At 37.7% G+C, this 17,463-nt stretch overlaps 2 protein-coding genes across 3 annotated transcripts; one reads left to right on the top strand and one right to left on the bottom strand.

Moving 5' to 3' along the window:
- The first annotated feature begins 9,606 nt into the window (after nucleotides 1–9,606).
- LOC121043865 (olfactory receptor 4C12) lies at nucleotides 9,607–10,826 on the top strand. 2 transcript variants are annotated; one of them, XM_040495865.1, is made up of 2 exons: nucleotides 9,607–10,515; nucleotides 10,809–10,826. In XM_040495865.1, exons 1-2 carry the CDS (start codon nucleotides 9,607–9,609, stop codon nucleotides 10,824–10,826), a joined length of 927 nt encoding a protein of 308 aa, XP_040351799.1. The 2 variants fall into 2 exon arrangements, with proteins under 2 accessions (XP_040351799.1, XP_040351798.1); XM_040495864.1 differs by lacking the exon at nucleotides 10,809–10,826 and having other exon boundaries at nucleotides 9,607–10,536.
- Nucleotides 10,827–16,274: 5,448 nt separating this feature from the next.
- Nucleotides 16,275–17,207, bottom strand: LOC121043864 (olfactory receptor 4C46). Its single transcript, XM_040495862.1, has one exon. It carries the CDS (start codon nucleotides 17,202–17,204, stop codon nucleotides 16,275–16,277), a length of 930 nt encoding a protein of 309 aa, XP_040351796.1. The 5' UTR covers nucleotides 17,205–17,207.
- Nucleotides 17,208–17,463: the final 256 nt, after the last annotated feature.

Raw genomic sequence — 17,463 nt, 5'->3', positions numbered from 1 at the left:
GGGTCTGGGATGTAAGGCACAGAATGTTCTAGTCATGGGGGTATGGGTGCATGAGCCAGTCAGAGTCAGTAAAATAGCCTAGGTAACACCTCTCTCACAGAGCTCTAGGGGAGATTGAGCAAGATAAAAGGGAAAACCTCTAAGTCAGTGAAAAACTGCTATTCTACTGCTAATGCCCCAAGGATAGACAAATGTAGGCTAGAGAAAGTGCTCTTAATAATAAAAAATCTGAATCATGCTGAAGAGAAAGAGTTTGGTTGGCTGCTGTATCTGCTAACTGTGTGACTGGGCAAGTTACTCAGCCTCTTTATGTGTGAGTTCTCATATCTATAAAAAAGGGAGTGATGATAGCACCTATCACAGGACTCTTGTGGGGGTTCTACAAGAAGATGCATGTGAAGTGCTGAAATGGTGCCCAGCATACAGCAAAGGCTCACTGCTGTCCTTTGTCATTTTCTGTACAGAACATCAAAGCTGGTGTGACCAAAGTGGTGTGACCAATTTGGTTTTCTGGAAAGAATTGTCTCTATTTCTCTCTGTCTCTCTGTTTCTCCCTCTCTCTGTCTCTGTCTCTCTCTGTCTCTGTCTCTGTCTCTCTCTCTCTTATGGTTGCTAGAATCTGGCCACATACAGAAAGGAGAGAAGTAAGTTTTAAAGTTTTAAAGTTTTAAAGTATTGAATACTGATTCATAAGTCCTTGTAATTCCAAAATCTTTCTATGAATACTTGATCTTGTGACTAAAAAACCTGACAGTAATGTTGGGAGTCCTTGAAACGGTTGTAGGAGTAAAGGAAATGTGTTTACAATGAGAACTGACCAACAATAAATTTATGTCACTCTTCTAGGTATGGTATTTCATACAATTCTTACATAATCCCCATGAAGAAGGTATTAATAATTCTCTTATGTGTAGGAAGTTGATGCTCACTGTGAGCATCACTTGGTCAAGATCAGAAAAGCTAATATTTGGTGGAGCTTGGGTTTAAATACAAATGGATCTAATTCTAAGCCTGAGCTCTAACAATTATGCTATGGTAGCAATTAGACACTGACTCTGTCATGTGTCTCATGTATTAGGAATGATAGGCAAGGGGGTTCTGATTCAGACCATGGTGGATTAGTTAGAGGCTCTAGTTCTAGTGGTAGGCATTACACATTCCTCAGACAAATCCTATGTGCAGCAGTGACCATAAGAAGAGCCACAGAGAAAGGAGAAATTTTTTTCTTCCTTTCCCGTCTTTGGCCCTAATCTGGGAGATCTGCCTGGGTATTATCTTGGAAATGTATTTCTGGAAATTTACTTATGCCTGCAGAATAGAAGAAGGAAGACCAAGCAGATGTTAAGACTTAGGACCAGGGACATCCTCTACACAAATGGGACATGGTAGGGTCCTAGAGAAATAATACTCCAAAGACATGAACCTGGGTACGATACCCAATTCTATTTACTACGAGATTTTGTGCATGTCACTTCACTTACTAGAGCCTATGAAACAGCCCTAAATAAATTGGAATTATTGGGAAGAATACTGAAAGATTGCATATAAAAATCATCCAACTAGTATGTTATGCATAGAAAATAGTTGGAAAATATTTTTCTGAAATGAGAGAAAGTTTTGCATTTTTTACTACTATGATACTATTGGCTATTATTTATTGAATCCTGCCTAAGCTGTGTGATCTTGGCTATGTTACTCACCTTCTCTGTGCCTCAGTTTCCTTTTCTGAAAATTAGAGATAATATCTCATAAAGTTTTTATGAGGACCAAAATAGTCACTGAGGGGGACATGGGATTAAGGGTGAATATTTTTCAGGATGGGAGAACCTTGATCATGTTTAAATACCAAGGACAGAGCTAAGAGAGATAGAGAAGGGTGGGGATAGGAGAGGCAGAGAGAGATTGATTACAGATACAGGAGCAAAGGGAGAGTAGTTGGTGGAGGAACAGTAGGTGTGACAGACACTCACCCGGAGCGGGTATTTCCTTGCTTCTTTCTTTCTAATAAAACACCCTTCCTCTGCTGTTAGGTGACCAGGTGTTTGGGGGGGTGGGGTGGGCAAGTGTGGTCCATTCCTTGACCATGGATGTGAATCTGGATTAGTCTAAAGCAATTATGGTAATGCTCTTCTCTTTTGGACAAGAATTTTAATCCCATTTGGTCTCCAGCTCTAGATCTCACTCCACGTGAATATATATCAATACTTTTCATAAAGTTTAAATTTTGGTGGTGGTAGGAGATAAAATAACCAAATTTGAGCGTGATTGTGAAAACATTAATACATATTGATCAAATTGTGTTTGTTCCAAGAAAGAAAGATGGTTTTAGTTTTAAAAATGTAATCAATATAATTTATCACCTTAGTAGAATAAGTGAGAAAATATGTAGAATTATTTCAATAGATGTGGGAAAAATGTGATAAAATTAATGACTGTGATAAAATTAATGACTGTTTTAGATTAGAATCTTCAGCAAATACTAGAGATTTATAAATGCTCCAAATGGCGGTACTTGGGCAGGAAGAAAAAAGGATGAAGAAATAAAATGAACTGAGCCTCAGACACCTGTGGAACACCAGCAAGAGTACCAACAGGTGCATAATGGGAATGCCAGAAGGAGAGAAGAGAAAGAAGCAGAAAGAGTATTTGAAGAAATAGGGGCTTGTATCTTCCTAGAGCATTAATCTACAATTCAAAATACACTAAAGTCAAAGTAGGGTAAACTCAGAGATATGAGATCACAGTCAAATGACCAGAATCCAAGGACAATCAGAAAACCTTGAAAGCAGCAAGAGGGAGGCAACTCACCATGTACAAGGGAATTCTCATTGACATGAACAGCTGATTGCTCATCAGAAATGGGGGTCAGAAGACAATGGGATTATACATTCAAAGTGCTGTCAACTAAGAGTTCTATATTTAATAAAAGTGCCCTTTAAAAATGAAGGAGAAAACTAAGCAATTCTGAGATAAACAGAAGTGGAAGGGTCTCATCACTAGCAGACTTGCTTTGCAAGAAATACTGAAGGAGTCCTTCAGGCTGAAATGAAGTGACACTAGGCAGTAATTTGAATCTACATGAAGAAATCGAGAGCTCTGGTAAAGGTAACTACATAGGTAAATATTAAAGATGCACTTTGTATGGCAATAACAACACAAAGAAGGAAGGAAGGAATAGAGCCACATAGGAGCAAAGTTCTTATGCAGTATTACAATTACTATTCTTTTAATCTGAAACTATATTAAAATTAAAATGAACTGTATTAAGATCAAAACTGTATTGCTATAACTTAAGATGTTAATTATATTCCCCAGAGAAAGCAAAATAACTTAGTTATAAAAATAGTTCAGTTAAAAAAATAACTGAAAATAAAGTAAAAGAAGCAATAAGAGAATTAAAATAGAAAACTATGAAATATCTAGTTAGCCCCAAAAAAGCAGTAATGGAAGGATAAAGAAATAAAAAAGGACAATAGAAAACCAATGGCAAAATAGATGTAAATTCTATCTTATCAGTAATTACATAAAACATACATTTTAGAACTCCAATTAAAAGGCAGAGATGCACATTACAGTTGCAAATATATGATCTAAATACAGTTAACCCCTGACCTACATGGGTTGGAACTGTGTGGGTCCACTTATAGGCAGATTTTTTCAATACAGTACATTTCATAAATGTATTTTCCCATCCTTATGGTTTTATTAATAACATTTTCTGTAGCTTACTTTTTTAAGAGGACAGTATATAATGCATATAACATACAAAATATGTGTTAATGGACTATGTTGTCAATAAGGCTTTTAGTCAATAGTAGGCTCTTGGTAGTTAAGTTTTCAGGGAGTCAAAAGTTATACATGTTTTTTTGATCGTGTGGGGAGGGGGTCAGTGTCTCTAACACCCAACTTTGTTCAAGGATTCAACTGTATACTTTGTTGGTAAGAGACATACTTGAGACTCGTAGACACAAATGAGTGGGAAGTGAAAGTATGGCAAATGTATACCATACAAATGGTAATCAAATGAGAGCTAAAGTGGTTATAGTTCATCTTATAGTAATATAAGACTTTGAGATATAAATTATTACTAGAGACCAAGACAGGCACTTAATAATAATGAAATAGTCTATCTGGATATAATAATCATAGATTTATGTGCAGCTAACAACAGAGCCCCAGAATTCATGAACACATGTGTAATACTGACACAATAGAAAGAATATATAGACAATTCAACAATAATAGTAGGGGACTTTACTATCCCACTTTCAATAATGGATAGTCAGGATACCACAAGTTGAACAAACAAACAGAAGACTTAATGCTATAAATCAACTACACCTAACAGATACCTAATAGAGCACTTCAACAACAGCAAACTATAAATTCTTCTCAGCTTCACATGGAACATTCTTTAGGTTGGGCCATATGTGAGCCCATAAAATAAGACTCAAGAAATTTAAAAGTATTGATCATACAAGTATATTCTCTGACCACAGTGTAATAAAATTGAAAATCACAAAAGGAAGAAATTTGGGAACTTTACAAACATGTGGAAACTATACAACATACTCCCAAGTGACCAATGGGTCAAAGAGGAAATCGTGAGGAAAATTAGAAAATACTTTGAGATGAATGAAAATGAAAATGCTGCATACTGCGACCTATGGGGTGCTTCTGAATCAGTGATTATTGGGAAATTTGTACCTGTACATACCTATATTAAAAAAAGAAGAAACGTCTCAAATCAATAATCTAACTTTTGCCCTTAAGACACTTGAAAAAGAAGAGCAAACTAAAACCAAAGCAAACAGAAGGAAATAACAAAGATTAGAGCAGAAACAAATGAAATAAAGAAGATAGAGAATAGAAAAACAAACAAAACCAAAAGTGGGGTCTTTGAAAAGATCACCAGAATGACAAACTTTTAGCTAGACTGATTTAATAAAAAAGAGAGACTGAAATAACTAAAGTCAGGAATGAAAGAGGGGACATTACTATCAACCTTACATAAATAAAAAATATTATAAGGGAATCCTATGAACAGTTCTATGCCAACAATATATAATTTAGATGAAATGAATAAATTCTTAGACACGAACTACTGACTCGAGTGAAATAGGTGATCTGAATATATTTCTAACAAGTAAAGAGATTGGATTATAATAAAAAAAATTCCACAAAGGAAAAAACAGGCCAGGATGGCTTCACTTTGAAGTGAATTTTATCAAACATTTAGGGAAGAATTAACACAAATCCTTCACAAACTTCAAAAAATTGGAGAAGAGAGAACACATTCTATGATAGTAGTATTACCCTAGTATCAATAGTAGACGATGACATCACAAGAAAACTGTAACCAACATCTCTTATGTACATAGACACAAAAATCCTCAACAAAAATACTACTAAAACTGCATCTGGTAGTCTATAAAAAGAATTATACCAAAAACAATTGAGATTTATCCCAGGAATGCAAGGTTGGTTCAATATATGAAAATCGATCAATGTAATACAACCGAAGTAAGGGAAGAGGGGACATAGTGCTCAGTAATGATAGCTGCTATTACTATTTTTCCCAGTCTGCCATCTACTGCCTAGCTGTATGTTTAAATACAGCAGCAGCTTCAATTCTCATAAGTGATTCAATTCTCATAATGGTGTGTGTTTGCAAGATGGCAGAATATATTTGGCTGTTCCAATCTCCACTGTCCTGAGGATACTATGTATGATGAAAATTTAAAGATATCTGTTTTCCTAGGTAAGGCTTCTTTTGTCAAATGGCCAGCAGAATTGCTAGATTTCTAGAAAGTCTTTGAAAAGGCATACAAATCTATCTTTTTAGATTTCTATATCAGACAAGTTGGACAAGGATTTTAACCTCCATTTGGTCTCCAACTCTAGATCTCACTCTGCCTGAAAATATATCAAGTCCCAAGGTTCTTACAAACAGAGTATATCCTTATGTGTTTATAGTACAGTTGAGAGATTAACTCAGTATCTCAACCTCCTGTGGTGACCTCAGCCAAGGAGGAGATTTCCTCAGGGATATGCAATCTAAACAAAATCCCATGTTATTTTTACAGCAGTTAGAATCCTTCATGTTCCACTTGGTGATACCCAAGGGTGTGGAGGAGGAGTGCTTTATCATATAATTTTCTAGACCAGGAATGTAGGCTGTTATTACATAAATTTAAGTGCAGGGAAAAGAGCCATTCAAATAAAGATGTGTTGTTCATGGATGAATTCTCCCAAATATCTATTTGTAAGGCAAAATCTTTAAAAAACAGGGATAATTAATTCCTGAGAGAGCAAAGCCTTAGATGGAAAGAGAGTTCCTTTGATGTTCTCAGTATCATCTCTAAATGTTATGATTCAAGAGGAAGCTCTTCTCATTTTAAGGGCAGAATAAGAGGGGGATGTTAAACGATAGAAATATTTGTGTCTTTCATTCTGTAACCTTAGAGCCAGGTGCTGAAGATCAGAAGATTCACTTTAGTATCTAAGGACTTTGGATTCCAAATCCTATGTAGCATTTTATTTTCCTTTGACTTGAATTTCTAAGGCATTGGAGCTTTGCAAATGCCATCGTCCAGTCAGTGGGGACTTGAGAAATATACATTTATATGGCATGGTGTTTGAACAGTTACATATAATGGTTATTTCTTTTTCCTGACTACATTGGGCATTCTCCTTAACTACAGAGGGAAACCATGGTAAGTTAACTAGAATTGCTGATTTTTAATCCAGTTTCTTACATTTCCATTTTCTCTCAAGGGGTTTGTAACTAAAATCATTGAAGCATTACCTTCTGATATATTATGGGGGATCCCTTTGAGATGTTTTAGGATATCTTGCAGAAATATTTGTTCTCACTATATATGGATATATTTATAATACACCAGGGATAAATTTACATTTCATGGATTCTTGAGTCAATTGGTAGGCTTTTGAATATGGGGACAGTGCAGTAGGGCAGCAGGTGGGAGCTGGATGGTCACTGAGGGTTTCCTTCAGGGATAGGGTGCATGGTGTAGTGGTTTGGATAGTTAGAGATTATGTGCAGTCACTCATTTCCTTGAGGCAATGCTCTGATTTTGATAATTTCCAGGGTTGAAGGGGAGACAAATGTTGTAGTGATAGGAGCAGGTATGAGAGGCAACTGAGCAGAAAGAAAGACAGATGTGACGTGAAGCTGAGAGGGTATGTGACTTTCACTGTGGTGGTCAAGATAGGTCAGCATGGGAGAGAGAAGAACAACATTAGGATTCTCTTTCTTGAAGGAAATCTTCAGCCCCAGAACTGAGATCCATAAGGAGAATTCATTAATATGTAAGATCTGCAAGAAACAATGTACCTCCTGCTGTGTTTGGAAAACTATGCTAAACTCCCGGCTTAAGGGCACTTTTATTCTGATTCCGTTCAATTTTCTTGGATTTTGTTCTAACTAGGTAAGGCGTTACTTCTGCTATCATGGATGTAATCCCAACGATATGATAGAATTTTTGCATCCCTAACTCAGCCCATTTTCTTTGAGATCCAGGACAGGTTTTGCTAAAGATAAGAGATGAAAGTTAATTCTCTTTGTCACCTTATGGTGATTTTTCCTCGTAAATTCATCTCAAGGCATCTTAAGGGAGGCGAGACGTGATGGTGGGAAAAAAAGTCACTGTATTGGGCCTTAGAAGACTTTTTCTTATGGTCTGATACTAATCAATTAGCTGTTTTCTTGGACTTCAGTGTCCTCATCCCTAAAGAGCGTATATGTTGATAAAATGCAAGGTACTGGAACATTTTCGGTGTACAGCAATTCTAGGGTCTTGTCCAATGGACCCTTGAATTCATTAACTTCTGACTCTACATTTCATAGCTTAGCAAAAGAACTGCTATGGAATTTATATGGCCACAGGTGGTGACTTTAGGTACCAACCCACTTGTCCAACCAACCTCTGACATTGGCTGATTCCCAGAAGTAAATCGGATCTGCCCTGGAGGGGCACTTAGTGCCAGACAAACATCCTGGGTATAAAAAGTCTCCTCTGTTTGTTTGTTTTTAATCACTATTACTTTGAGCAAGTCCTTTACCTCTTCTTAAGCAGAGTTTCTTTTTATTTAAAACATGGATAATAGAGTACCTAAGTCATAGCACTGTTGTGAAGATTAAGTGAAAGAATAAATCTCTGCATGCTTTAAGAATGGAGAAAACCGGAGCTATAACAAAAGTTTCCATTTGAAAATGTCTGAGTATGTGGAGTTTAAACAAGTTAACAAAGATTTCTGTGCTTGGAGGAAGTTTGGCTGCTTAGGTCCTTACTTTCAATTGCAGTCTGAGGGTTCTTTTATGGAAGATCAGGGTCATCCTGCTAGATCAACACTTCTCTCCATTTCTCACGTATCCCCAAATATGGATTTTAGAGGGTTTGAGTGGTAATAGGTACACTATTGGTCTTTGGACTAAGACAAAGAAAGAAACTGACCTGTGCTTGAGTCCATCAATTAATAGAGGACATCAAACACATCAATTCTGACAAAAGACCAAGTTGTTTTGTTTGTATATTTATTTCCACATGGTATGAAACACAAAGGGGCAGAGGAACATTGTAAAAGGGAATCATTTAAAATATATGCTCAAATTCAAGATCTGCAAGAAACAAATAATAAGGGAAATAGTGATAATGAATGAGTCAAATTTGGAGTTTTCTGTCTGATTTTGATCATAAAACCCAACTTTTGGCCTAGACCTTCAGGAAGCTATCAGAACATATTAGTTCTTGGTTCTCCCAAAGGCCATCTACTCTAGAGAAGAGTTGGCAATTAGAAGCACACTTAACTTTCTTCTTAAGGGTTCTTGTCCCTGGAAGGATTCTCTGATGCATTGGGCTTCCAGAAGGGAGACTACTATCTTGGGGCTTGGAACTCTAAGGCTAGTGAATGCATTTGTGGGATCGTATGGAAGAGGTATCCTTTCCATATATCTTATTATGAACCTTGCCCAATGTGTAACAGGGACAATGTGTCTTACCCTTCACTGCCTTTGTGGTTTAAGAATACATTAAAATACAGAGGATAAAGCAATCTGAAGTCCAGGAATAAGTGAGGATTAATAATAGCAAAAGTTAGATTTAAATACTATATTGAAGTTTGAGTGCCCACTAAGAGCAGTTTTTTAAAAAGTTTGTTTGTTTGTTTATTTATTTATTTTGGTGTGTGTGTGTGTGTGTGTGTGTGTGAGAGAGAGAGAGAGAGAGAGAGAGAGAGAGAGAGAGAGAGAGGCACAGAGAGAGAGGGAGAGAAAAAATCTCAAGCAGGCTCCATACTGTCAGTGCAGAGCCCAACACGGGGCTTAATCTCATGAACTGTGAGATCATGACCTGAGCCAAAATCAAGACCCAGATGTTTAACCCACTGAGCCACCCAGGCATGCCAAAAGAAGTTTTGAAGTACCTATTCCTAGAGAAGAAAGAGAAGGAATCACTGTGAGATTGTCAGAGTACTGCTAAAAGTCAGAGTTTTGGACTCTTATGATTTTATGGTTCCTTTTCTCTTTCTTTTTATCCCAAAGGTAAAGTATTTATTCCTGGAGTTTTTATCACCCACACCACAGAGATGGAGAATAAAAGAAATGTGACTGAATTTATTTTAATAGGTCTTACACAGAACCCCAAGATGCAGAATATAGTGTTTCTGGGATTTTTGATTCTATACATGGTAACACTCTCAGGCAACCTGCTCATTGTGGTTACCATTACCACCACCCAGACTCTGAACTCCCCCATGTATTTCTTCCTGACTCATCTTTCCTTGATAGACACAATTTATTCTTCTTCTTCAGCTCCTAAGCTGATTGTGGACTCCCTTCATGAGAAGAAAATTATCTCCTTTAATGGGTGTATGGCTCAGGTTTATGCAGAACACATTTTTGGTGCTACTGAGATCATCCTGCTGACAGTGATGGCCTATGATCGCTATGTGGCCATCTGCAGACCTCTGCACTATGCGACTGTCATGAGCCACAGGCTGTGCTTTCTTCTGCTGGGAGTGGCCTGGACTGGAGGATTTCTTCACGCGACCATTCAGATACTCTTTACAGTCTGGCTGCCCTTCTGTGGTCCCAATGTCATAGATCATTTCATGTGTGATTTGTACCCTTTGTTGAAACTTGTCTGCATGGACACTCACACCCTTGGTCTCTTTGTTGCTGTCAACAGTGGGTTCATCTGTCTTTTAAACTTCCTCCTCTTGGTGGTCTCCTACGTAGTCATTCTATGGTCCCTAAAGAGCTATAGCTTGGAAGGGAGGCGCAAAGCCCTTTCCACCTGTGTCTCTCACATCACAGTAGTTGTCTTATTTTTTGTGCCCTGTATATTTGTGTATCTGCGCCCAGTGACCACTCTGCCCATTGATAAAGCTGTTGCTATCTTTTATACTATGGTGGTTCCAATGTTAAATCCCTTAATCTATACCCTCAGAAATGCTGAGGTAAAAAATGCTATGAGGAAGCTCTGGAGAAAAAAAGTGACTTCAGATAATGATTAAAGAGAATCTTTGAGCATTACCTATAGAAGTAATAGAGGTAACCTAGCTCAAGCCTCTTGATTTATAATTGAAGACATCAACTCTAATAAGGAGTTGGATAACACTTGCAGATAGCCACTTAAGCGCAGAGCTAAGACTAGGACTGGAATCCAGACTTACTGTCTTCCATCCCATACTCTTGTCATCACGACATACTGCTTCTTAATCCATAAATATTTACCTATTACTTGGAAATCTCAAATATCTGTAGTAGCTAAAGGATATGAATCTAGAATATTGGATTGGATTAAAATAATCTGATGTGACATGGAGATTTTGGTTACTACTGATTTTTGCAAATAACAAGTTTAATGATACTCCTTTACTTTGGACTTTGGCATCAGTATAAATTCTTTTGTGAAATTTTTTTGTTCATTAAGTCTTGGTTGTATGGCAAAAAGAGATACTATTTATGAAATGTCTATAAAACTGGTGTATTAGGTATTTTCCATATTGTATCACTCAGGGTTCAATTAGGACACAGATCACACAGTAATTTGAACAGGAAAGTTTACTTACAATTATTCATTGTATCAGAGCATTAACTGGAAAGGGCTAGTGAATACACTAAAGAATGCCCTGGTACTGGTAAATGAGTATCAATGGAAGGAATACATTTAGAAGGTGGAATCCCTCCCCAAGGCTGGGATTCCAGTCTTTTGGAGAATGATTACTTGTTGCCCATTGGACGGTGAAGTTCACTAGGTTGCCTTGGTCCAGAACTAGTTCATGGTAGCTGGAGAATGAAAAGCAAAAAAAGGGACTGGCAAGCTGGAGCCTCCCACTGGGAATTGGTAGCTTGAGGCAGAAGAACAAGGGACTATGGTCTGGACTGGCAAGCAGGAAACAACAAACAAACCTCTAAAGTGAAAATGGACCAAGATCAGTGGAAAACACCCCACTGTGGTGCAGATCAACTGACTTGAGAACCTGATCTCAGGGTACCTATGAGATTCACTGGAATCTGCCTGCAGAGGTTGCATTGAAACTCCTTTGGATTCCGTCCATGGAGGTGGCCGTGTCAGCACCACTAGATGTCTCTCCAGCCCCCTCCCCCAAGCACACACTGTTGGAAGCTATATAGTCAGAGCAAGGTGAGATGAGAAGCATACCCAAGCACTCATTACCCAGAACAATGCCAATGAGCTTTCCCCCCATGTTTTCTTCTAGCAGTTTTGTGGTTTCAGGTCTTATGTTTAAATCTTTAATCCATTTTGAGTTGGTTTTTTGTATGGCACAAGATAAAGGTCCAATTTCATTCTTTGGCATGTGAATATCCAGTTTAAAAAAAACTTTAAAAAAATGTTTATTTTTGAAAGACAGCACAAGTGGGGGAGGGGCAGAGAGCCAAAGCAGGCTCCATGCTGTCAGCACAAGGCCCGCTGTGGGGCTTGAACCCACTAGCTGTGAGATCATGACCTGAGTTGAAGTTCAATGTTTAACTGACTGACCCACCTAGACACCCCTCCTAGTACCACTGTTTGAAGGACTGTCCTTTCCCCAATGAGTAGTCTTTTTTTTTTAAATTTAATGTTTATTTTTGAGAGGGAGAGAGAGACAGAGCATTAATGGGGGGAGGGGCAGAGAGAGAGAGGGAGAGGCAGAGAGAAAGGGAGGGGTAAGTAGGCTCCAAGCTCTGAGCTATCAGCACAGAGCATGATGTGGAGCTAGAAACCATGAACCATGAGATCATGACCTGAGCCGAAGTCAGATGCTTAACTGACTGAGCCATCCAGGTGCCCCTTTAATGAATAGTCTTGATACCCTTGTCAAATATTAATTGGCTATATATGTAAGGGTTTATTTCTGGGCACTCAATTCTATTCCATTTATCTAGGTATCTGTTTTTATTGACATGGATTGGACATTCTAATCCATGAACATGGGATATCTTTCCATTTACTTCTGTCTTTTTCAACTTATTTAATCAGTATCTTATAGTTGTCAATATGGAGATTTTTCACTTACTAATTACATTTATTCCCAAGTATTTTATTCTTTTTGATGCTATTGTAAATGGAATTATTTTCTTCATTTCCTTTTTGTATAGTTTATTGTTAGTGTAAAGAAATGTAAATAATTTTTGTGTGTATCTTGCATCTTTAGTGAATTCACTTTTTAGTTTCAATTTTTTTTGTGTGTGCATGTGTGTGGAAGTTTTAGGGTTTTCTCTATATATGACCATGTCATTTACAAAGAGATAATTTTACTTCTTTCTTTCCAATTTGGATGCCTTTATTTATTTATTTATTTATTTATTTAGTCTGATGGTTCTTGCTAATACTTTTAGTACTATGTTAAATAGAAGTGGCATAGGCTTCCTTGCCTTGTACTGGATCTTAGAGGAAAAGCTGTTAGTTTTCCCCCATTGATTATCACATTAGCTGTGGGCTTTTCATAAATGGCCTTTTTGTGTATGTGTTGAGGAAATTTCCTTCTAAATCTATTTTGTTGAGATCAACTTTTTAGCATGAAAGATTGTTGAACATAATGACAGATATGTTGAATATAAATACATTTTGTGTCTCTATTGAGATCATCATGTGGTTTTAATGTGTGTATCACATTGCTTTATTTGCGTATTTTAAACTAAACTTGCATCCCAGGGGTTAATCCCACTTGGTCATCATGTGTAATCTTTTGAATGTGTTGAGTTCATTTTGCTGAGATATAATTTTTGACTGATAAAATTTATGAGTCTTGGCATGTCTGAGAATGTATTTCTTTTATTCTTATTTTTGAATTCTATATTGCACGATACAGAATTAGTGGTTTTAGTTTTTCCCTTGAGAACATTAAAGATTTTTTTCATTAACTCCCAATTTCTAGTTTTGCTAACAAAATTATGTTGCTAGTCTGATTTTTTATTTCTTTGATAGCCTGTTTTTATTTTATAGGTTTGTATCCTATTGAATTTCTAATATACCAATTGACATTAGAGTTATATTTTAGAATCTGTTTTTTTGTTTGTTTTCTTTCTAAGAATCAAAATGGCTATCTTATAGACCATGAAGACCACCTATAGGTGAAGTAACACTCTCCATAGATGATATCTAATACTTTTATGGCTTTAATTGCCATCTATATGCTCATGGTTCCTACATTTCTGTGTCCTACATCTTTCTGATATCAGAAACATATACAGTATTTAATTGTACATTGTTACTTAAACGTCATTCAACACATTAAAAAACATTCATCTTTTCTCTGTTCCACCCATCTGGTAATCTACACTAGAAACTGGGTGTCATCCATGACTTCTCTCTCGAATCTTTATCCTAAATCAAGTCCTTTTGTTTATAGTCCTAAATAGGTCTTGAACCCTTCTCTCTCTCTCTGTGTTAGTCTGGGTTCCCTAGATGCAGACTCTGAGATGGGGACTTTTATGAAAATGACTCATATGGTGAAGGGTTGAGGGAAACTGACTATAGTAGGGGAAGAAAGAATGTGGTCCCAACTGGAGCTTGGCTTCAGGCTGGAGCCATGGGAGCTCTGGGGTGTATGTTGTAAGACAGGACTGGTTCTACCTTGAGTCAAAAGAACCAGCCTTTTTTTTTTTTTTTTTTTTTTTTTTACCCTTTTTCCCATCATTCATTGGAATAGAATGGACCCACTGGTGGGTCCTGGAATGATGACTCTGTGGACTGTTAGCAACCCCACCACACAGCATCAGGGGCACGGGTGCACAGGCCCAGTGCAGGGGAGTGGAGATGGACACAGTCGTGTCTGCCATCTTCATCCTCACTGGCACCACCAGTGTTCAGGCTTCCATCCTTTCATAACCAAATCATCTCTGTTACCTCTAACTGCTCTCCCGTTGCCAGTCTTATCTCCTTCAGCCCATTTCCCACACTCTAGCTAGAGTAACCATTCTAAAACTCAAATCTAACTGCACCACTCGCTGGCTTCCAAGAACTTCTGATGTTTTTGAATTGATTAGCCATATTGAATTGATCAGGTTTCCTGTGTATTCTTTTCCACGTCCTAGCCTTTGTTATGTATTCTGTCTTCTAGGACACTCTGCCAACCCCATGCCTAGTCACTCTACTGACTGACTTTTTTCCATCCATTGGGTTCTAATTTTAGGTCTTTTCTGTCCGCTGGTTTCTAGTTTTGTGTCTTTTCACTAGGAACCTTCTCCGGACTCTGAAGTCTTTGTTGTATGTCCCTCCATTGTGGTTTCATAGCACCCTGTGATCCCACTGTCTTACCATTTATAACACTTGTAATTTTCTGCTTCCTCCTGGGAGTCTTTCATTGGATGCTAAGCTCTGTGGAGGCAGAACCTTGTTCTCCTTTTATTCACCACCGAAGTGCCAGCTGCTATCAACTTGCCTGATACATTTCTTGGGCCCAAAAATATTTGATGATTAATGAAGGGAGGACAAAGAATGAAGGGAATATGTTTTTCCTGAGATCGCTTTTTGCATAGAAAGAGCCACATATTAAAAAAAAAAGCTTTTAATGATGATACCAAAAAGTATACTGATTAACAGAGAAACATAACATAAGCAGGCCACACTCAAAAGATAATAAAATATCACTGAAAGCAGGAGAATATCAAGGTAAACTATTTGCTCATACGCTGAGAACTGTAGTTTCCATTCCTTTCTCATCCTTAGCAGAAGCAGGAGTGAAAACAAATCGAAATTTCCCCAAGAGGTTTAGCCAGAATTCTCCTTAGAGTTGAATCAGATAAAAGCGGGAAAGAATTCCCTAGCCTCTAGTACTACTTTCTTTTTATTTTTGAGTTTTTTCATCTTCCTTTATACTCTCATTCATTCATTCATTTGTTCATTCAATATTTATGGTGCATGAGACGTTGTGCTATCTTGTAGAAACTATTGTTATATAGTAGGCAAGTGCTTTACAGAATATGACTGTATAATAAACAGAAGTTTCTGTCTAACATCAACATGGTCTTTGAGTCATTACTCTTTCTGATGGGGTATTAGCATATGAGTGATATGAGCAGTACAAAATTGTTCTGAAGCTTACAAGGGAACTTGGAAACATGGTCTAATCTTCATTACCTACTCCTCAGAGGTTAAATGGCCAATGCTTTTATGGCCCTAAATGTTAAATACCATAATGCTACAGGCAAGACGTGCAAGCAGTTATTAATGAAAAATTATTAGCTTTTTGCTATAGCTAATGAACTTATGTATATATTGTGTCCAGCGCAGTCTCTGGTTCAGTAAATGGTAACTAGTATATTCATCTGATTTTTTGATTATCATTGCCTGTTAACAGCAGTTAAGGACATGATCTGGGAAGTCAGTCAATTCTGATTACTGGCTTTCCAATGTATCCATTTTGGTAACGTCCCCTTTCTATTAGTTTGTTTACCTGTAAAATGGTGATAATAGCCTATACCTCCTTAGACTGTTATAGAGATAATTGCTCAATAACAATACTATTATTTCTTTATTATTGGAAGAAAAGCTTACAAATCCATATATATGATTGAAGCCAGTAAAACTAAACCCCAAATTGGTAGAATTTTCTGTATATTCAAAGTGGTCCTGGGTTACATTTTTTCTCTTTTCTTGCATCCATTTCAGCTACGCTTAATGCAGATTTTATGATTCATAGTGGGTAATTTATTTCTCCATCCCTTAGGTATTCTTTGCCAAGATCATCCAAAATGTCCTTTTGACCTTTGCTTCCATTGAATCACTGTTGAGCTCCAGGCACATTTATTTCTCCCCTGAAATAGCTTTCCTGCGGCACAATTTACTAATGGCATTTTTCATCTGGGCATTTCTCAAAGTATAGATTAGCGGGTTTAGCATGGGAGTTATAATAGTGTAGAACACTGCCACTGCTTTATCAATAGATAAAGTAGCTGCAGGCCTCATATACACAAATATGCAGGGCACAAAGAATAAGACGACCACCGTGATGTGGGAGGCACAGGTGGAGAGGGCTTTGCGCCTTGCCTCCAAGCTGTGGTTCCTTAGGGAGCGCAGAATGACCACATAGGAGACCATCAAGAGGAGGAAGTTTAACAGACAGATGAATCCACTGTTGGCAGCAACGAAGAGCCCTAGAGTGTGGGTATCAGTGCAGGCAAGATTGAGCAAAGGGTTCAGATCACACATAAAGTGGTCTATGACGTTAGGGCCACAGAAGGGTAATTGGAAGATGAAGAGTATCTGTATAGTTGCATGAAGAAAGCCTCCCACCCACACCACTCCCATTAACAGGCCACACACCCGCCGATTCATGATGGTCATGTAGTGCAATGGCTTGCAGATGGCCACATAGCGGTCATAGGCCATCACAGTAAGCAGGATGCCTTCAGCACCTCCAAAGAAATGTTCTCCAAATATTTGAGTCATGCATCCATTGTATAGGGTAGTCTTCTTTTTATGGAGGGAATCTATGATCAGTTTAGGAGTATTAACAGAGGAATAGCAGGCATCAATAAAGGAGAGATAGGCCAGGAAAAAGTACATGGGAGACCCCAACAATGGGCTGGCAGTGATAGTGACCACAATGAGCATATTACCTACTACAGTGATGGTGTAGATGACAAAAAACACGACAAATATAATTTTTTGCATCTTTGGATTCTCTGTGAGTCCCAGTAGAACAAACTCTGTCACATTGTTCCTCTTCTCCATGCACTTCACCTGACAGTCACATTACCTGAAAAGAAAAGAATTTTTATTAATGCAACCTTGAATTTCTTAAACTTTCCACTCTAATATATAAAAACTTATTGGATTCTATTCAGTTGTGAGTTCTTTTGAGGTTGTGTATGTGTTGGGAATAAAGATTCTGGGTTCTTGAGAATTAATTCAGATTGCCTCCCAGCTGAACTCTTTGTTACGATTGTGGACCTGGGGAACATTTGTAAACACACAGGCAGGAGACCACATG

Source organism: Herpailurus yagouaroundi, unplaced genomic scaffold (genome assembly GCF_014898765.1).
Source record: "Herpailurus yagouaroundi ecotype Mexico unplaced genomic scaffold, PumYag 187, whole genome shotgun sequence".
Taxonomy (NCBI): Eukaryota; Metazoa; Chordata; class Mammalia; order Carnivora; family Felidae; genus Herpailurus; species Herpailurus yagouaroundi.
Note: the sequence above shows the minus strand (reverse complement) of the source record. Positions and strands in the feature narration are given on the sequence as shown.